Source organism: Podarcis raffonei, chromosome 10, assembly GCF_027172205.1.
Source record: "Podarcis raffonei isolate rPodRaf1 chromosome 10, rPodRaf1.pri, whole genome shotgun sequence".
Lineage (NCBI taxonomy): Eukaryota > Metazoa > Chordata > Lepidosauria > Squamata > Lacertidae > Podarcis > Podarcis raffonei.
In genome coordinates, this window is record NC_070611.1 from 35,472,752 (window position 1) to 35,494,905 (window position 22,154).

General features: G+C 39.7%; 1 protein-coding gene across 11 annotated transcripts in view; it reads left to right on the forward strand.

Annotated features, from left to right (window-relative positions):
• The window catches only part of NAV3 (neuron navigator 3), a 424,678-nt gene that overhangs the window by 365,368 nt on the left and 37,156 nt on the right, over nt 1–22,154 (forward strand). For 9 of the 11 annotated variants that reach the window (XM_053405009.1, XM_053405010.1, XM_053405000.1 and 6 more), the window contains 6 exons: nt 4,925–4,966; nt 7,124–7,281; nt 8,610–8,798; nt 11,525–11,577; nt 15,505–15,528; nt 16,938–17,015. In XM_053405009.1, coding sequence (XP_053260984.1) covers nt 4,925–4,966; nt 7,124–7,281; nt 8,610–8,798; nt 11,525–11,577; nt 15,505–15,528; nt 16,938–17,015 — 544 coding nt within the window. The remainder of the gene's footprint in view (nt 1–4,924; nt 4,967–7,123; nt 7,282–8,609; nt 8,799–11,524; nt 11,578–15,504; nt 15,529–16,937; nt 17,016–22,154) is intronic. The other 2 variants (XM_053405002.1, XM_053405007.1) reach the window with 1 other exon arrangement.

The following is a 22,154-nucleotide window of genomic DNA, read 5'->3' on the forward strand; positions in this document are numbered from 1 at the left end:
AAGGAAGGTTAAGCACACCTGAATTCCCACAATGACAACATCAATCCAGAGAAAGCTAAGACTACTCCTTAGCTTTCTGGATTGATGCTGTCATTGTTTTTCTGTGGGAGCAGTTACATAAGACCGATTATACGCTTCCATAAATAATTTAACTGCAAGAGATAAAAAATATTCTACCCAGCTCCCTTTCCCTCTAGCTTAACTTGGATGCATTTGGGGTGGGGGGATTTCCCCCAATCTGTCAAAACAGATAAAATAATTGTTGGTCATCTGGATTTTAAAAGAATGTATTAAAATAGGTCTGCATGATTTGTTACCCAAGCTTGCTTGGAGCTATAAAAATGGTGAGATTGTCAAGCATTCAGCATGTGTACTTGGGGAAATCACAATATGTGGAAGCTTGCATTACAACAGAGAAACCCTAAAATGTTACTTTGGCAGTATACTGGCCACAGAGAATGCACTTGTCTCCAAATATATTCCTTTTCACAGAGGAAGCCATTCATTTGGAGCAGATCCCTTCTTTCTTGTGCTGAATTTAATGATATTAGCAACCCTCCCCCCACCTTTTCCAGCAGGTTTTACTCTAATAAGTTGGCCTTAAAGGTAAAGGGACCCCTGACCATTAGGTCCAGTTGTGGCCGACTCTGGGGTTGCGGCATTCATCTCACTTTATTGGCCGAGGGAGCCAATGTACAGCTTCCAGGTCATGTGGCCAGCATGACTAAGCCGCTTCTGGCGAACCAGAGCAGCGCATGGAAACGCGTTTACCTTTGCACCGGAATGTTACATATTTATATACTTGCACTTTGACGTGCTTCTGAATGGCTAGGTTGGCAGGAGCAGGGACCGAGCAATGGGAGCTCACCCCGTCGCGGGGATTTCAATCGCCGACCTTCTGATCGGCAAGTCCTAGGCTCTGTGGTTTAACCCACAGCGCCACCCGCGTCCCGAGTTGGCCTTAGGTGGAACTAAACCATTTTTTAAAAATGAAATGGGAAGGAATTCAAATTGGAGCACATAAGCAGATGAAAATGCTAAAAAAAGGTTTTTCATTTGAGTGGTATATCAATTTTGTTTAAATAAATAAAAGAAGAAACTCTGCCCTACCAATGAACATTCAGTCAATACAATGCCAGCAGGATGATCTATGCCCCAACAAACAATCACACTCCAATGTAACAGTCACAGACTAACTCTTACTTAATATTTGTTCAGAACCTTCCCTCCATATGCAAACATAGCCATATGCACTTAAACAGGCATTCTGCCACATACTGGGGAACACAGCCAAAGGGCATGGTCATGTTCTCCCCTCAACACATTAGGTCTATGCATGGAAGGGAAAGCATAGACAAAGTTTGCATCACTAGTAGCATCAGATATAGCAAAGCAGGTTAATATGTACTGATACTACTTTGTAATTACATAAAACTACATAAAATAAAATTTGCACACATAAAATGATATCCTCATTAAAATTTCCAACAAATTTCATGTCTACGTAAATTATTTTAAAGTCCAAACTGCAAAATAACACAATTTTCTAAAGCTGATACACTTGTTTTTAGTAGGAAAATAATCAGTATTAGGTGCTATTAAGTAGCGTTTGAAGTAGGTGGTTTAGTTTCTATCTGTTCATATTCATGTTAGAAACCAACATGGCTTATTTTATTAATACTTACCGTATTTTTTGCCCTATAGGACGCACTTTTTCCCCTCCAAAAATGAAGGGGAAATCTGTGTGCGTCCTATGAGGCGAATACAGGCTTTCGCTGAAGCGTGGAGAGCGAGAGGGGTCGGTGCGCACCGACCCCTCTCGCTCTCCAGGCTTCAGGAAGCTATCAGCAAGCCTGGGGAGCCTGCAGATAGCAGCCTGCTGTCCGGCGTGTGGGCGCCCTGAAGCAGAGCGCCCCGCACACTGGGCAGATATCCACAGCCTGGGGAGCCCTGCGGGAGTTCCCACAGGGCTCCCTAGGCTGCGGATAGCAGCCTGCTGTCCGGCGTGCGGGCGCCCTGAAGCAGAGCGCCCCTCGCGCCGGGTAGATATCCGCAGCCTGGGGAGCCCTGCGGGAGTTCCCGCAGGGCTCCCTAGGCTGCGGATAGTGGCCTGATGCACGGAGCGTGGGGCACGCTGAAGCAGAGCGCCCCGTGCTTCGGGCAGACATCGGGCAGCCCCACAAGCTCGGGGGACAGCGGGGAGGTGGAGCGCCGCCATACCTCTGTTCCCCAACCTGGTTTGGATTCCCCGGCCTGATTTTGGGGAGGAAATAATGGGGGGGAAATTCCCCTTTGTTTTCCCCCCAAAAAACTAGGTGCGTCCTATGGGCCGATGTGTCCTATGGGACGAAAAATACGGTATATATGTCATTCAGTGTCTATCAGGTTTAGGGTATATAGCAACAGTTTTTCTGTTTTTAGCCTGCAACAACCCCACATCTCTTGCCATGTCCACAGATGGAGAAACAAAGCCATCGTAATCAAAAGGATTTGATTTCTCATTTGGAGATTATGGTCCTACCTGTCTGACTGGCATTCAGTTTGGGGGCAGGGGAAATGGATGTGCTCAATAAGCAAATTCTAGCATATATAAGCTAGCCAGGGCTTCTGTGTTTTGTTATGTATTCTACTGAAAGAAGTGGAAAGCTCCAATATTTGGATGCACATACTAATGCACATCTGATGAGCAGTGTGAGGCTCCTAAAACCAAAATATATTTAAGACAATGCCTGGACTTTCTATGGGCATCTGATGCAATTGAACAAATAAATGGAAAATGTGACAAGCTGTGCACCTCTCTAGTTGTGGCCATTCAAGGGACCCAGGAGTCTTGGACCAACATCCATATCTCATCCTCCAAACTAAACTAAGTCCTCTATATAAGTGGGTTTCTAAATTGTAGTACGGGTTGGGCAAAATAAATAAATCATGGTTCTGTCAGTTTGATGCAGCACATCATTATAATATCCTGATACGTGCTTGTTTTTTACTTGGATATTATGTAAATTGGAGTTTGGTAAGTAATTTATTCTATGGAATGTGTAAGAAAACCTGAAATCTTAACATTGTATTTGAAAAATCAGTGGCTGTTTTTTGTTTTGTTTTGAATAATACATGGATTTAAATGGCTCTGCTATTGCTGGTGTTTTTCATGTATTATTCAACTTTTTTCAACTCCTGAGTTTTTGTTTATTTTAATGGCTGTTTAAAATACAAGGAAGAGTCATGGTCACACTGAAACACCCCCCTGCATCAACATGTACATACTAGTCTAAACATCTTTGTGATCCATATGTCTTGTTTTCTAGTCTATAGATCACAGGATTCATCGTTATGTGCATAGGCTGATGTTCATGTAACCAGTATGAGCCGATGGCTGCTTTTGCAATATCCCCTGTGTGCAAATCCAAAGAACGTCTGTACAAGGCCCTTCAAATATAATGATTAGATCTGTCTTATGAGGCTTGGCAAATAAGTGACTCATCCATCACCATTCTTGTAATTACAGTCTCTCCACAGCTACATACAGAACAGCAATATCAGAAACCAAAGCGAAAGTGGTTTTCTTTGAGACACAGATTGTTTTCTACCAATCATCATTATTATTTGATATATATTAAAAGGTTTTAAGATATACCGGTACTTTCAATAAGAGATTCCCCTTTTGGTTTGGGTGAGGTTTGGAGAATCCCCTGAACAGCATGCAGTGGGAGGAGAAGGGGATAATTCAAGATGGCACCCATTGATATTAATGATTGATCAAGAAGATGTAAGCCCTAAAAAATGGTGCTGACAGTCACACCAAAACATTGCTAGTAGTTCTTCAAGCAGCTCTTCACACCTTTTGAAATCTCGTGTTTCAACCCCAAAACATTTGAATGGGGAAATTTGATACAGCAGTAAAAAATGTCCTTAAATAACATTCCCCCCCTTCCTTATTGCATATCCACATATAGTGTTCTGCACTATTACAATACAGAGAGAGATAAGAAAAGAGGGTAAGGAAATTTATCCTCATGCTACAGGGTTCCCTTTCCTCAGCTGCTGGGTCAAGCCAGATGCATGGCCAGAGAATAGCTTGGGCAGGCTCTGTCTCATGTGTTTGGATTGAGATGGATTTCCTTATCTTTTAGTTCTATTGAAATCATTTGGGGCTTACAAGTCATGGGTAACTTGCCCCATTGATTTCAATGGGACTGAAATGCGACAAATTTTGTCTGGAAATTCAGTTTAGATACTTTGTTCAACAGTGATTCCCTTTTGATACAGTGCCATGATAGAGTCCCAGTCTTTTCTGCATATATCCACATTTTTAATAATAATAATAATAATAATAATAATAATAATAATAATAATAATAATGTACTTGAACCAGGCCCAATATGTTCCCCAGTTGTTCTTGTGAAATGAGTTTTTCACTCAACCTTTGAAAACCTGCCCAGAATGACTAGGGTAACCCAGTTGGGTGGGCTGAATATAAGTTGTTGTTAATAATAATAAAAATAAAAATAAAAATAAATTCCCTGGTGATACTAGACTTCAACAGGATAATAGTCTTTATGGAAGACAACCAAACTATCATAGGAAACTGAAACCAGATAAATCTCCTGACCTTGTCGCCCACATAATCCTTCCTAGGACTCTCTTGCTCAAATTCTGTAATAACTAAGGCTCGAATGGGAATAAGATTAAGCAAATTCTCGAATCAATATCTATTTTCTTTACAAAAGTATGGCATTTTTTTTCCTTTTGAGAAAAAATAGCAATATATTACTTGCACTGATTATTTTGCATAAAAGGTACCTTTCAAAGAATACATTTAAATAACTCAAAATGCCTTTTTTGTGATACAACACTTTAGAATTTATAATTTTGAAGTGCTCTTTTTACTATATGTCCTTAGGGGTTTTCTTTGTTTTAACAGCATGCAACTTGACAGAAATACACTACCCAAAAAGGGATTAAGGTATACGATGTTTTATTCAGCATGGCTGCTGTTTCTCTGTTGTTCCGTAACTTTTTTCTATAATATTTCATCCTTTTCTTGTCACTGTGTATCCTGTTTCTCCTGTTAAACAACTAATATAAAATCAATTTGCAATAAGAATCCCCCCTTTTTAACGTTCTTTCACTTTCACTCTGGCAGTATGTGAAATGTTGAAATAGTGTGCAGGTAGTGCCCTCAACAAGTGTGAAATAACATTTTTTAAAACCTCTCTTCTACCTCTATTTAGAAATTATTCCCTCAGAATAAACCAGATGTTTCAGTGGAACCTTCAAATTTGGAACTCCCAAACATAAGTTCAGCAACTCTGTTGATTCCTCCCCTGCCTCCTTGACTTGTTCCTTGCCCTCTGTCCGATAGGAATTCATTCCTCTAAAACTTTCCCACTTATTCAGATCAGAGTAATCATATTTTCCCCCAGAAAAAACATGTTAATCAATGAACTGCAGCAAGCTTCCTTTGCTTCCAGCTTTAATCACACACTCAGAGGACTAGGACCATTGGTTAAGCATCTGACATTGTTACCGCTGGTATTTTCTATGCAGGAACAATATATGACTTCTTCTGTTGCACTGAGTTGTAGCACATTGGGGTGCCAACCCTCAATTTGTGTCCGCCAGGGGCTTCGAAAAGGAAAAATCTGAAGAACCTGTCTGCTCATCAAAAAGAATGCACTAGGTAGTAATCTTGACTACACTGCAGATGGCAGAGCATTTTAATGTGTCTCCTGGAATCAAGCGTAGATGGTGTTTATTCAGTCAGCAGTTCTCTTCCTTGCACACCATCCTGTAGAATCTGAGACATTACCATAAGAGCCAGGGAGGGAAAATAAATCCGAACTACCATCTCCCACATGGAGGCTTTCTGGAGGCCTGAAATATAGTGGCATGCAATCCTGAAGTTAATGTGGAAACCCCACCCCTTGTGCCCGTTTCAGGCATTGTTCTAAGAGTTTCACCAAAGTTTTGTAGCCCAGCTATGCAGTCCTGTTTGTACAGATGTAGGACTCTCATTGTTGCAACAGCAGAAAGCTCCCAGTGCACTCAAAGAGGAGGAACTGCAACAGCCAACAATGGTAGACTTGTCCGTGTGTGTGTGGGTAGGTGGGTGGGTGTGACGTTTTTGATCCCACCGCAGTTGTTTAAAATGGTACTGGAACCACATACAGTGTGTGTGTGTGTATGCATATATATATATATATATATACTGTATATTTCTTGCAAACCTACATACACACACACACACACACACACACACACATAGGTTTGCAAGAAATTTGGCTGAACGAAGCCTACTTGTACAATGACAAAGAAAGTGCACACTCTTGAGTTGAAATCCGAACTATCTGAAATGCCTGCACAGGCTAACTTGCCATGTTAATCCATTCAAGAATTTGCTTTTCTCAGTCCCTGCCGCAAAGTTTGACCAGTGGGCTGCAGTATGCGTGCTGCTGGTGCAGTTACATTTTTGTATTTGGCAGCAGCACCCAAAAGTCTGTGAGAGGTTGGGTTTCCAAAGCTTTTTCTTTCTGCAAATGCATTTCTTTAAAAGTGAGTATTCCCCCCCTCCATCCCTTAAATCTTATCAGTTTAGGGGTAGGGCATAGCATCAAGGACCGACCCTTCTGAGAGACAAACGCTGCATTTTGTCCCTTCAGGTGTCACTAACAAAAATGCATTTCTTTCACAGCTGCTCTTCCGTTTTCTTCTGCTTTCAGCCTACCTGTATACTATGCTCCTGTAGCTCATATAATATAGGAACTGGACATCCGTCTCTCCTCACTATCAAGCTCTTATTTTCCAGCCTTGTTGATATGCTTGAAATTAAGTTTTTGCTTTATCTTTTTTATGTGTTAGAGTTGTTGCTGTTGTTGTTCTTTTTTTAAAAAAAATTATAATAAGAATTAGCTGTTTCCTTTGTACGTCTTCCCATCACATGCAGATATGTATTGCTGATTGATTGTTTGTCCGTCTGTTTCTTGGGTGACATGACCCCAAGTCTCCTGTTCAGCATTGACTAAACCAACTGTATGATTATTGCTTGGTTCCAAGTCACAAATCTCTTGCTAAGTGCAGTTCATGTGGAAGTTTTCAGTGTATCAGTGGTGATGTCTTTCAGGTATACGCCATCCTCTCGGCAGGCCAGTCAGGAGGAAGGGAAAGAGTGGCTGCGTTCTCACTCTACTGGAGGGCTGCAAGACACTGGCAGTCAGTCTCCTTTGGTATCTCCTACAGCCATGTCTTCATCTGCAACTGGGAAATACTTTTCCAACTTAGGTAAGAAAAAGAAACTGCTTGCAGTGCTCCATTACTGAGCTGCCTTTATACATCTTAAGCTCTCCCTCACTCTTTTAGAATGCATAACTTCAGGTATCTAAAATTAAGCACGCAATTTTTCTGCTCCTACCGTATCTGAACATATTCCTTGCCTCCCAGTCCATTCTGGGGATCAGTTCCAAGTACTGGTTAAAGTCCTGCACAGCATCTAAAGTAGGGGTGGAGAATTACTTTTTATTTTTTTGAGCCCAGTGAGCAGATCCTTATCTGTACCGACCCCCCAATGGGCCAACTTTGACTGTTGGGCTGGAAAAATCACCTGTCAAAGAAAATAATTAAAAGTGCATTCTTCTCCTATATTTTGCTAAGTGTTTTTAGGTTCCAAATCTCATTTACTCAGAAGTAAGTTCCATTTATTTCAGTATAATTGTGTGTCAAGGCTTAGACTACAAGTGTAGACAAGGTTAAACTTAGACATAGTAACAGTTTTCCCCTTTGGTAGAAACAAATCTGTGTGTTTCTGTCGTTTAGTTTTCCTCCAGTGTGGTGACCCAGTACAATGGCTTATTGCAAAAGCTTTCTTCCACCCCTCTAGTGTTTCTTTTCTCTGTGGGCCATTTTCCCAGTGTGTTAAAAGACTCTCAGAAAAATACTGCTCCAGACATTTTTATTTTAGACACAGCCAGCAATGCTGGAAACATCTTGCTGTACGCCATTAGTTCAAAATATTTGACCCTAATGTCTGAAGGGGCAGATAAATGCTGTTTTCCTTGGCCCTCGTTTCACACCAGCTAGATGGGTCAAAAATGTTCCCTTTAAGCTTGTTGAAAAACAGCTTTCCAAACCGTGAGAGCAGCATTTGAACCAAGAGGGGGGTCTGTTACTTCTCTTTTCAATAAAGCCCACACATATGAAAGTTCCCATTTAATATGAGGATTGGGGTGTGTGTGTGTGTGTGTGTGTGTGTGTATTTTAGCAGGAGGAAAATGTTGCTTGAGCAGATACTGGTAATCTTGGCAAAAATATCTCCATACTGCAGACTTAGGAAATACCATATTATAATTGTAAATAAATTTGGAACTATTGAAAGCAAAATCCTTTTTCTATGGGATCTGTTTTAACTCGGTAGGGAGGAGCTTCAGACAAAAATAAGCCAAACATGCTTATGAGAAACCACTCTAAAAGTGTTTCTAATTCATCAAAAAATTAAAAGCCCAAATGTTATTTGACAGAGCTTTCTTTTCCCCCTGCAGTGCAGTGATATGCTATCAAAACTTACGGCATTATTATTATTATTATTATTATTATTATTATTATTATTATTTCAGTGAGTCCAACAAACTTATCCCAATTCAAACTCCCTGGGCCCAGTATGATGCGGTCTAACAGCATCCCTGCACAAGATTCTTCTTTCGATCTTTACGATGATTCCCAGTTGTGTGGCAGTGCCACATCCTTGGAAGATAGACCACGTGCAATCAGTCATTCTGGGTCATTCAGAGACAGCATGGAAGAAGGTAAGGCTATGTGTGGTATATTTCACAGAGGCTGCCTTTTGATGTAGCATGAAAGTCTGGTTTGTGCCATAGAGTTAACTAGAGTTAAGAAGCCACACCATAGTTTCAGCTTCAGGTGTACAACAGGTTTATTTTACAGATTGATTTCATTTTACGTATGTGTTAACTGTTCAAAGATAAATGGAAATAAATGCATCCAGCTATACCTATTCTATTTTTGTAATCAAGCCAACACTTGCCAAATTGCATCCTTTTGGGTCTCTTCATGGCCCTCTCCTGGTTCCTTCATCTTGTAGCACCCAACTGAGCACCTCATTTTCTCTTTTGCAACTCTTTAACCCAAGCTCTTCAATTCTGACTTCACAACTTTAATCCAAAACTAAGTAACAGCACCATGTTTTCTAGCTTGACTTCTATACAATCTTCCCTTCCAAACCTTTTAGCTAATCAGGAGAAAGAGTCTTGTGTTTCCTTTTCCCTTAATTGTCAATTTCCTACAATAAATATTTTATCTGTCAGTGCAAAGCTTACTGGGCAAAACATCTCTTAAACTTTTGACTCTCCTGTGAACAAAGCAGCCCCTTGTACTTTCAATCTTCCTGTGAACTTCTCGCCATCCTATGCACAAAAATGCTTAAAGCCTAAAGCAGCAATTTTACAAACAGGCTGAAAGACTTATTACTTCACACAGGCACAACAGCAAACAACAGTAAGCATAAACTATAATTTGCAAACCAGCTTCAAACTGTGGTTTCACATCCTGGTTTGTTAGCCCAAATCACAGATTGTGAGCAGGCTGGCTTTCAGAGCAGTCCATTTTGGGACATTGCATCTAAATATAGGGGAAAGTGTTTGACTGCAAAGATCTGAATTCAAATTCCTGCTCAGGTCACTTGGGCCAGACATAGTTCCTCAGTTTTGAACTTTATAGGGTCAGTCAGGGGTTAAAGTAAGATAAGCGAGAGCTACAAAATTGATAAAGGTGAATTGTGTTTGAATACACATGTACATGTTTAGGTGCAGATATGCGTTAAACCCTACCACGTATCCCTGTGGTACCACTACAATATGAATACACTCAGAGGCTAGTTGTTGGTGAAGCAGATGTGCTAACAACTCCTCTTTAATATTTAGGCAATTGCAGTTCTTCAATATGCAGAACTTCGTTAAAAACGAAGGCAGCTGCCATATACTATAATTAATACAACATAATATAGCATTCTTACATATATTTAGGCTTATCTGTACTCAAATGAGTATTCATGCAGACTCTTTTTGTCAAGCTCTAAAAACCTCCCATATGCTTTACCTATTCAGATCCCTGCTGGGACAATAATTCACAGCTGTTTATCTTTCTGCCAGCGATGATGATCCATGCCACCCGGGCTGCTAAGCTGTTGAAGCTCTCCCAGGCTTTTGCTTTCATCAGCCTGATTTTCACTTTCCCCACTTTTCTCAAGAGTTGCTGGCTACGTGCCTAGTTAAGCTCTCCCACACTGCCTCACTACACAAAAAGTCAGTGTTTTTCCCCCACCTCCAGTTCACAAGCACTATCTGTCTAGCTATTTTTCTGTCTAGAGCTGGCAGCGGCCCAAGCTTTGCAGATCCCTTTTTTTCTTCTTCTGGCATTTGCAGCCACCCCTGCTGACTTTATACCATGTAATGTTCCAACAAGCTTAAGCAGGCCTTGGCTAGACATCCTCAGCTAAGGATATCAGCATTGGAAAAGTAAGGGATATTGTGGAACAGGTGTGACCGAACTGTGGGGATGAATAGATCTCTACCGATCTGAAAAAAGGAATGATGTTTTGCATTTTTCTTGACAGAGAAATAGGGCAATGTTAGCGTTGACCGAGCATATCTCTATCACAGTTTTGCTGGGGAGTGCCAAGCAATGTGGTGTTATAATTCTGCCTGAGTGATAATAGCAGATAGAGCATTTCAGTATGGATATCAAATTCACATCTATGCTGTTCCGTTAAAGCTTACTGGCTGGCTTTAGGGTAAATCATAACAAGAATACATTAGATACTGATATCTATCTAAAGTGCTACGTAAGTGTTAAATCATAATAAAAATAACAGTTCTGGAGTTCCAATAATATTTACTGGAAATTCAGCTTTTAACAGTGAAAATAGGTTAGCTCCGTTCAGACATTCTAAATCTTCCCCATTATCTTACACAAATAAATATTTAGAGAATTTTAAGTTAGGATTAAATTATCCTATCCCCACCCCCAAATCATAGCCCTAATCTGGATTGAGCCCTCTATTACTGTATTTGCTTTTCAAGTCATCCAATCAGTTGGTAGTTATGCGAAGGATATGCACACGCAAACAGTTACACAGACAGACCAAGATGTCTTTTCATTCCAAACCACAGTTTAGAAGTCATCCTTTTGCTTTGCCAAATGGTGATGTTCAGATGACATTTTACTATCAAAGAAGGGTAACATAATTGTTGTTTGCTAGAAAAAAGGCAATGGACTATTACAATCCAAAGGCAAGTGTTTTTCAGTGGACAAAAACCATTCTAGGTGTTATAGGAACTACCAGGGTGTGTGTGTGTGTGTGTTTCTAAATGGATACCCTCAATAATAGCTTTTTTTCTTTTCTTCTTCTTTTCCTAATTGAAAAGAGATGTTCTGTTGTTGCTCATGACAGGCAATAACTCCTGTTTCTTCATCAATATCTTTGTGATAATGCTCTTGGTGTTTCTCTTTTTAGTACACGGGTCTTCATTATCCCTAGTTTCCAGCACCTCTTCTCTCTACTCCACAGTAAGTTGACAATATATAAAAGACTGTACCTCATGATATCATGCATACTATGGAAAGCCAGGGGGATTGCTAAGTGGTTCAGGAAACAGATGCAAATTTGACATTGGTAGGGCAATGAAAATCTCCCACTGCTGTTTGACTTTAACATTTTCTTTATACTTTTCAAAGTACAATGCACAACTGCCTCCTTGCATTAAATTTCGCCATCTGTAACATCTTTTGTGTTTTCCCTTTGAAAGCGGAATTGTACAAAATCTACCAGTGCCCATTGTTGTTGTGTACTGCTCAGTGCCCTCATGCTTAGCCATTCCACCTTGTCCCACCACCATTTTTGAGCACATTAAAAGAGCCGATAGCACTTGGTGGGTTGCTTTGGTAGGGACCTGCTGAGGTGTGAAAGATTATTCTGAAATTACAGCGTTGCTTTGAGGTTGCAGTTTTGGATTCTGACATAAGATGATTTTTATGGAACCAGACAGTAGGTGACTTTAATTATTAGACATACTTGAACTTTCAGACAGTGGAAATTTATTATTTTTATATTGCATTTAGGAAACAATGTCAACTTCTGGCTAAAGAGAGAGAGAAGGAAATACTGCAATGCATTTCATGTAATACAGGGTACTTAGGGTTGAAAATCTACTGGCCCAGCTAGAGTTTTGATAAGTTATTGAACATAGAGCAAGCTTATCATACATTTTGCAGCACACTGTGAGGTATACTGCTGTTCAAGAAATGCATGACCTAACCTAAGCCCTACATTGGAAAGCAAAGCTACTTGTGTGATACTTTGGATTCAGTTTTTGTTGAAAGCATGGCTGCTGCCTCCTTAAGGTACAGAGATGTTTCTAAATAATTGTTCAAGAAGTTCATGATGAATCATGGATTGAATTGTATTCTCTATGTTGAGGTTGCTTTGGTTATGACAACTTGCCCATGTATGTTCTCATGCCACCAACCAGATCTTTCCAACAACCTCCTCTACCCATTAAAATACCACACTCTATTTTAAAAATTTGTAACAAAGCTTGCAGATTAAAGTCATATATGCACTTATGAATATTTGCATATTGTATATTTAATTTTAGTGCCTAACACTCATAATTTGCATATTATCTCAACTTACATTAACTGCAGCTGTTTTTGAAGAACTGAGCAATGTTCCAAATATGGACGACTTGGGGAAGGGAGATATAAAATCCAGTTTTAATTTGCATAATGCATAGAGCATATTTGGCACAGTTGAGTTTATATGCTTGAGAATTCAGATTTTTAAGGGCACAGAATAATGTTCTTGCCACCTGAACTTGCTTATGATCGAATGCCAAATGCTAACTCCACTGAACTGGTAGATGTAAAACACAAATTGTCGTGTATGAACTTCAAGATTCATTGGATCAGTCTGTATTTTTTTTATCTGTCTATATTTTTGAAACATTTCTAAGCTTGCAAATATATTTGCATTAGCAATTTAGACTATAGGCCCAGGTGCAGTCAGCCCATGACTATTGGAGGGGGCCACAGCATGGGAAGATATAATAAACCCAGGACAACCTATTGGGATCAAATAGGCCACAACTTTATTGATTACAGGTGTCAGTAGGTTTTGGCATAGCCATTGGGTATGTATCCTGCATCACCCAGTCTGCCTACTGATTATTTTGCAGGGGCAATCCTGGGTTAAGACATACATGAAATCAAGGTGCTACTCTCAAGAGTGCCATATTGAGGGGTGCTGTGGCCTATCATCCCCCATCTGGGTATCTGGACAGAAGCACCTCTGCCTGGACCCCTTTAATAGCATATCCCAATTCCTTAAAGTGAGGAGGGCTCCCAACCTCCTCCTCCCCACCGCCTAGACTAAAATGGAATATACACACACATAAAAACTGATCTGAAAATGTTTTTATTTTAGTGTTTTTAAAAATACAGTGGTACCTCCAGTTGCGGCCGGGATCCATTCCGGAGCTCCGGTTGGATCCTGAGATTTCCGCAACCGGAGGTGCCTGTTCTGCGTACTCGCGCAGCGCAATAGAGCGCTACTGTGCATGCGCGCACGGCAAAACCCAGAAATATACTTCCGGATTTGCCGTGTGCGTATCCCGAAGGATACATAACAAGAGGGGCACGTAAGTAGAGGTACCACTGTACATTGCATTTTCCATAAGGCTCACCATTATCATCTAGTACAACATTGTATATTGCACTTAAAATGTTTTATTTGCAGCTGTATAGCTGAGTCCTAAGAATCCAACCCAATGCCTTATCTGCCAACAAGTTGTGACAATTTCTATGTGGCATGCAAAATTCCTAGACAAGCCCACAAGCCCAATTAGTCTGCAGGCAAATTCCTCCCTGGCCTCTCTGAATACAGTGACCAGATACTTCCATAGCAAGGTTTTAAGCGTGGACTGCCTTCTCACTTCCGGGCAAACATGTTGCATAGGTTGGGAAATCCAGTGACAAATTATGTGGTGAAGCTAGGTGCAGCAGCTTGCACTGCCGGTGAAGGAATAAGTGACCTCCACCAACTGCACAGGAACCAGGAGACTGCCTCTGGCTCGGCCATGGCCATGCCAGGCAACAGTCGCCACTTGCTGCCCTGCTTGAATTACACAGTCAGGTAACCATTACCTTTTAGGACAAGTAGGACAAGTGTTTATGAATCATACACTTACCACACACCACATCAGCCAATAACAATGATCATTCTAAGATTTCTGTTGCTTGACCCCTTCTCCCTTTCTCACCATTCGGCATCACTTCTTGTTCAGCGTTTGAGTATCTAGCTGTGATAATGGGAGCTGAAAACCTTTTAGTTAAGGGCAAGCGATTCTTTTGGACTATAAAATCAGTAGTGTGAATTGTAGTTGAAGGACATAATCCCTGTTCAGCGTTTTCCCTCTTTGTTCTCATAGGCTCCTAGGGATAAAACTCATATGATTGTGAAGTCCCTAATCAGGAAATGGTACTTCAGTGGAAATATCAAGCATAGAGTTTGATTTCAGTGATAGGCAAGAAGACCATAAAGAACAAAATTTCATTCTTCTGTGGTATTATACAGTGCTCCATGCCTTCTTTCATATCTACATGTTGAGTTTAAAGTAGCTGTTCCATATTTTTAAATCGAACTCTCCCCACTACTATGTCATAGTGCCCACAAATAAGTTTTTATATGATTTTCTGTGCCTCTGGTCATATTACCGGGATAAGAGGTGCAAAAAGCTTTGTTACTTTTGATGCAAAAGATGCATTGAATAGACTGTCACTCTCTTTGCTCTCTTTATATCACAGCTGTGTCTGATTAATGCAGACTTGTGTAAAATTTCTTGTTTTACCTTTGATTTTATTCCAAGTATTATGCTTCAAAGGAAGAGGCCTTTTGAGTCTGTAAACTGGGGTCATGTGGAAATGTGGGTAGTTCCTTGGCAGTATCATGGAACTATCCACATTTCTATGCCAAAATTTTAGGAGTCTTTGCTTGATGATGCTTCTAAGAACCACCTTATTCTCTATTATTTTTATTTTTGAAATTTCTATATAGTCCTTCAATAGCCCATTCAGTTCAAATCCTAGCACAGGATAATGAACAAATTTTTAAGAAATCTTTCAGGTATTAGACAGAGTCAGCAGGACTTAAAGTATCTTCTCAGAAGTCAATCATGTTATGTTTGATAGAACTTGCTCCCAGGTAAAGGTGTAGAAGGTTGTGTCCTAAAACACTAGTAGTTACTTCATTTGCAGACAAAGTTGCATCCAAAAATCTGCTTATGATCTTGCTTTCTTCATTCTTACGCTATTTTTTTGCAATTATATTTGAGAACTTGTTTTTATCTGAGTCAAAATCTACTATTTTGATTTTCTTAAATAAAATTCAGTTGTATGTTTCCATAAATAAACTGCTCTTGCTTTCACTCTCTCCCATAGGCTGAAGAAAAGGCACATTCAGAGGTAAAAAGATTGGCATTTTTAATTTTATACAAAATATTTTGCTGTACAGAGTGCTTTTCAATAGCCTCAAATGCCCAGCATGAACCTACGATGACGGCAGCTCTCATGTACTTGTATGGTGTTATTTATGCCAGCACATTTTCTTATCAGAAAGGGCAGAAGGTCCCCCTCAGTCACCACCAGCTGCCAGCAACCTCTTACTGCTATCCTCACCTGACTTTACCAGCCATCGCCCTATAGAATCCATTCCTTCTCAAATAATTAACTGTCTTTTATGATAAGGGCTATTAAACTACTAAAATATTATAGAGAGGCACTAAAGGTTAAGTGTATTACACTTGTGGTTGATGTTTTGTGGGATGTCTCTTGCTCATTCGGCAGGGCATTTGAGTCATTATTCCATCATTCTCACATATATATATATGGTGCCAAAATCTTTCCTCCATTTTCTCAAAGGTTTTCTTTCCCTGTGACAGAGGCTTCCATTTTTCTTATACAGTCTTCTGGCATTTTATAATTTCTTTAGAATTTTGGTGGGTGTGGGGTTTTGAACTTAACGTTGCAAGGCAACTGGGAGTTGGGGCATCTGTTTGACACCCCCCCCCCAGCCCCAGTAAACATGTCTCCAGCATTCTCTATTCTTCAGGGCTGCCTGTACTTCCTGTTCTGCAAAAGCCTTGTGTGGGGTGTTCCTGCATGATATTGTCTTCTTCTGGGACTTGACTGAAGTGTGGGCCTTCAGGGAGGATAAAGAAGTGAGATGATTTACAGAATGCAAAAAGGGACACTCACAAACATGCTTCAGAAATAAGAAAAGTATGACAAAATCCCCACACCCCAGCCATGAGAATTTCACCAAAATTTTCTCTCTCCCCTGATAATTTTTGAGTACAGTGTTCTCACTAATTGAAGGAGAATGGTTAAAAAAAAAAAAGTGGGCTAAATTTTCAGCACAGCACTGCATTGGATAGAAATTAACTCATGTGTCACATGCTTAATACTAAGCTTATGCAATTCAGTTCGTATCATCATTCACACATTTTAAAATTTAGATTTATGTGATGTGTATATGTTGTATCTTAATGGAAATTTTTAAACCATAGATGAAGCCTTTGATATACAGTACTGTCTGTAGCATATACACAAATGTTGGAACAAACAGCACCAGATATTCTTCTACTGTACTATAATTTCGCATACTGAATAGCCTTAGTTAAAGCATCTGAAGAAGTGTGCATGCACACGAAAGCTCATACCAAGAACTAACTTAGTTGGTCTTTAAGGTGCTACTGGAAGGAAAAAATTTTTTTTGTTTTGACTATGGCAGACCAACACGGCTACCTATCTGTAACTTAAAGCATAAGGTTATACTGGCATATTTTGACATTTGTGTTTGTTCCCACATCCAGCAAATTCATAAACTACGAAGGGAGCTGGTTGCCTCGCAGGAAAAAGTGGCCACCCTGACATCACAGCTGTCAGCTAATGTAAGTCATTTACTGCTGTCATTAATAATTTCTACAGGGTTTTAATGTATATATGCTTTTATAATCACAATAATCATGTGAGGAAGACCACTGCCATTATCCCTTTGCAAACACAGGTGAGACTGATGAAAGGCATTTATACTACTATTCTTCAAGCCCTAGCAGTCCATAAAGTTGAAGAGCTGCTGTTTAATGAATTAATGTGACTATTAGTGCTAACTAATAATTAGTTAACACTAATAGTCACATTAATGGCTCGAGACTACTGAGAAAGCCCAGAAAAGTGTGCTCAGGGAGTGGGCTATCAGCCAACTCCAATAAATTGGCCCTATCGGGGGTGAAACAGCAGTTTTTCAACTTTATGGACTGCTAGGGCGAAATGGGGATAGAACGATGGCACCCTGTCTTCCATCTGCACTTCACAGCTACCGGGAACATCATTGAACTTACCTACCTTCTACTTGAACTTACCTAAAAACAAGAAAAAACAAAAATTGAGTCAAGAAGTTGTAAGAACTTAGTAAAATCTGACACTGCAAGTTCACTTTATTTTAGATAGCTTATAAATTTTTATGGCACTTTGTAAGTAGTTGTCTTATTCTCACAAATTTGATAAATGGTGAAAAATGGTTTTTGAACAAGAATATTGTGTGAATAATTGTCACCTATGTGCTGTACGGGTTGCACAATCATTATCAACGGCACAGGTTGTATTTCTTCAGCAGATAAATATTCTACAGCTTTTTAAATGTGTCCGTGGGAGGGAGAATTGTTGGGGTTTTTTATTGTAACTATTTATTTTGTGCTTTTCTCCAAAATATTGTTAGCTCACAGAACTTCAAACTCCTCCCTTCCCCACCCACCCCAAACCAAGATTATACTGTGCAAAATGGGGGGCTAGAGGTGAAAGGCATTGCCCCCTTTCATGCATTTCCTAATAATTCAGAAAGCATTCACTGGCAATCACCCTAAAATATCTGCTTTCCTGCACCTGTTCCACAGGGTAATGTTATTTTTTACCTCTGTTTCCTGCTCTTAAGAGCCGAGCAATATTGTTTGCTCAGCTGAAATTCCTCACAGCATCACCACCTTGTATAATTCACTTATGTGCACTGGACAGGGATCAAAACAACTACCTCCCACTGTTTCTGATGCAGTGTTAGCATTGTGGCTCTCAAAGTGCTTGGTGCAGATATTTAGTCAGGCGTTTCTATGGCCACACTAAAAGTTAAGTATTTTTTCCTAGGATCTGGGAAATCACGATGGTGGGCTTTCAAATTCTTGCTTATAATAAAAAGTACTATTGCTTTTATGTAAGATCTTTTTATTCTTTCTATTTGAATGATATTTATATTCTACTTATTAAACACTTAATCATAAAAGTAAAAAAGAAACATGGGCAGAGTTACAGCTACAGCCATTTCGACTGTTAGTAAGACAATGATAACTACTCATGTTTGATTCTTTTATGTACACAGTACGTAAAAGATTGTGTGAAATGTGACTTAAAAAAAAATAATAATCCAAAAGGAGGTAGCTGTTGGGATTTTGAGCTTCTACAAAATGATTTTAGCTTTTGTTGAAGCACAGCAATTACTACTGTCAGAAAATAAAATGTCAGGTGTCAGCTGGTGACATTGGTGGGTGCTTTTGAATAATGCAACATTTTTATCATTTATGTGTTTTGAAATGTGACTGACTAGGAGCAGAGAAGTTCAGATATGGACTACGTTTCCAACTTTTTGTAGTACTCTAGCAGCTTATCTTTTGAAATTGCTCCTTTCCCTAAAGGGAACCCACTTGTATGATGGAAGGTGTTGTAATTCTGGACATATAAGATTGCTTTTGTGTAGCTAGTATCCACCATATTAAATTATTAATCCTGTTGAAGGATGAACTGAAAAAATCCATATTCTGTTCTACTTTGACAAACAATTTTTGAACTACTTGCTACGGTCAGTCAGTGTCAGTACTTCAGCTTCCATTTATGGCCAGCAAGAGTAATTCATCCTAGTTTAGCAGTAATCACAGAAGTGAAAATTTAAACTTAATTTGAAAAGGTTTGAACAGTTTACAAGACTTCCTGTGTTACTAGTTTTCAGTGTTTCATCACCGTGAAAGAAGAAAGGCGAGTCCTTTTCTCAGCATAGGATGGAAATAAAATGAGCAGATGATGTAGAAAGAAGTCATCCTGCACATGCTGCTTGCTATGGAACAGTAGAGATAGGAGGGAAAGAACCTTTGCTTAGGAGAAGAGGGTATGACGTGGGGAGAATGCCATGCACAGATCTGGTGGACCAGGTTAGGTCTGTGGGCCATTTTAGTCACACTGAAATCAATGGAACTTTAGTTACTACAAATTTGCCCCATTAAGTTACACTTTGGCCTCAATCAACGCATCATTTATATTTGTGTACGCAATCTTTGTCAGAATAAAAATTGAAATGTATTTTTGCACATCTTTTTACATTTTCCTGTTTTCTGACTTAGTAACAATACCTATTGGAAGCCATAATTTAGCAAGCATGTGTTTTATCTCTTGTTTGTTAGGCAAGATTATCTTATCTGAGACTCCTGTGCTCTGTTCAGTATCTAGTTATTCATCTCAGCTGATAAAGCCCAAAGCATCTTCCTTTTTTTTACAATTTAATCTACTCAAACTCCAGCTGCTGCTGATGTCTTGATTTCCAGTTACTTCAACTTGATGATTGAATTTCCCTTTGTTGTTTGCTTTTGAGCTGCTGAAGGGGAAATCCCAGAACTATTTTTTTTAAAAGGTGTTCTTTTAGTTCAATTTGTATCTAACCAGCAGACTTACTACCAGATTGAAATGTCATTACTATCACTTATCTTTGGGCCTACCTAGCATATTCGGTTTCTCTTTGATCAGCACATCCTGAGGCCTGGAGAGCAGGGAATGCAGAACTGGCATTGGTTGAAAGAGTTACTGGGGGTGCACAGGTGAGAAATTCACGAGACAAGGCACTTTAGGCTTGTGGTTCTTGCAAGGTTGTACTGGGTTTCTCTACAGGGTTCTCTTCCTCAGAGGAGGTCTGGTCTGGGTTAGGGGAGAGGGATTGTGACAATGCCTATGTCATGTACATGGCTTCTATGGCTGTCCTAAGTAGACAAATTAATTCAGGAGTTTCCCTAAGGTATTAAATTAGGAGACTTTTATCCGTCCCTATCCTTGCCCAGGAGGCCTCACTCATAGATAGGATGGAACTGCTGTTAATTTAAATTTAAATGAACACATTCCTTTTCCTTAAAATAAATCTTAAAAAATAAGGCATGAACTGTCAAAAATCTGAAGACCTCCCCCACATATACTGTTACTCAAGGGAAAATGGACCATTGTTCCATTTTTTTCAAAAAGATAAAATAAACTCAATAGCGCAAGACAAGAACCCAATTTAAATTTCTACAGAGAAATATATATATATATATATATATATATATATATATATATATATATATATATATATATATTTCTCTGTAGAAGTGACAGTTGCCTAGCAATAAGCATTTCAACCATGATATTCATAATGCAGCAAAAGTGCTTTCTCTGTTGGAATGCAATTGTCGATTTTAATGCTGAATATTATTTGATTGGTGCTTTTTAATTTAAAAAGTGAATTTTGCATTAATACATAGAATCAGAGAATTAAAGAATTGTAGAGTTGGAAGGAGACTCTGAGGATCATCTAGTCCAAACTCCTGCAATGCAGGAATCTTAACTAAAGCACCTATGACAGATGGCTATTGAACTTCCAAGGAAGGAGAGTCCATCACCTCCTGAGGGAGTCCATTCCTCTGTCAAACACCTCTTACTGTCAGAAAGTTCTTCCTGATGTTCAGTCGGAATCTCCTTTCTTGTAACTTGCACCCATTGGTTCAAGTCCTACTCTCTGGAGCAGGAGAAAACAAGCTCACTCCATCTACCAAGTGACAGCCCTTTAGATATTTGAAGATAGCTATCATATCTCCTCTTAGTCTTCTCTTCTGTAGACTGAACATACCCAACTCCCTCAACTGTTCCTCATAAGGCTTTATTTCCAGATGCTTGATCATCTTGGTCACTCTGCTTGCACATGTTCCAGCTTGTCAATATCCTTCTTAAATTGTGGTGCCCAGAACTGGACACAGTATTCCAGATGTGGTCTGACCAGGGCAGAATAAAGTGGTACTATTACTTCCCTTGATCTGGACACTACAATTATTATATTTGTGCATCTGGTTCTTCCTGCCTAAGTGCAGAACCTGACATTTGTCCCTTCTGAAATTCATTTTGCTAGTTTGGGCCCAGTTCTCCAATCTGTTAAGGTCATTTTGAATTCTGATTATGTTTTCTGCAGCATTAGCTACCCTTCCCAGTTTGGTGTCATCTGCAAATTTGATAAGCATCCTGTCAACTCTTTTGTCCAGGTCGTTTAAAAAGACATTGAAGTGGCGTCTTCCTGTGCTTATGATGCTGGGTCTGGGAAGGAGGTGACAAGAGTAGCCTTGCTGTCTTGCTGTCACTGGATCATGGTGATTAGAGCAGGCTTCCTCAACCTCAGCCTTCCAGATGTTTTTGGCCTACAACTACCATGATCCCTAGCTAGCAGGACCAGTGGTCAGGGATGATGGGAGTTGTAATCTCAAAACATCTGGAGGGCTGAGGTTGAGGAAGCCTGGGTTAGAGTGTGCCAGTATGACTTTCTTCTTCCTCTTCCTTCCTTCATGGCCTTATGGATTGGAGCCACCAGTAGGACTATAGAGACCCTAGTATTGTCCTTATATGCCACTTCCCCATCTTTTCTGGAATGCAGCCATACTCCTCAGTTAGTGCCACAACTGAGTTACTTGTAGCATATTCCTCCTGGAAGCATTTGATTGTATTCAGTGAGATTTGTAGACCTTAGATACTGCAAAGTCTGCTTTCATTTATGTTCTTGGCAGAATATATTTGAGTGAAACAAAGCAAGATCTATCATCATTTGGACACAGTTATGTTCGTACTTCAAAGTTATAGCATGTCAGTGCACAGGGAACATGCATTTTATCACAGACTTCTAAAAATCAATATTTTTGACATAGTTATCATTCTGTGAAGATCTGGGCACAGTAGTAAGCCCATCACCTTTATAGTGCATTACA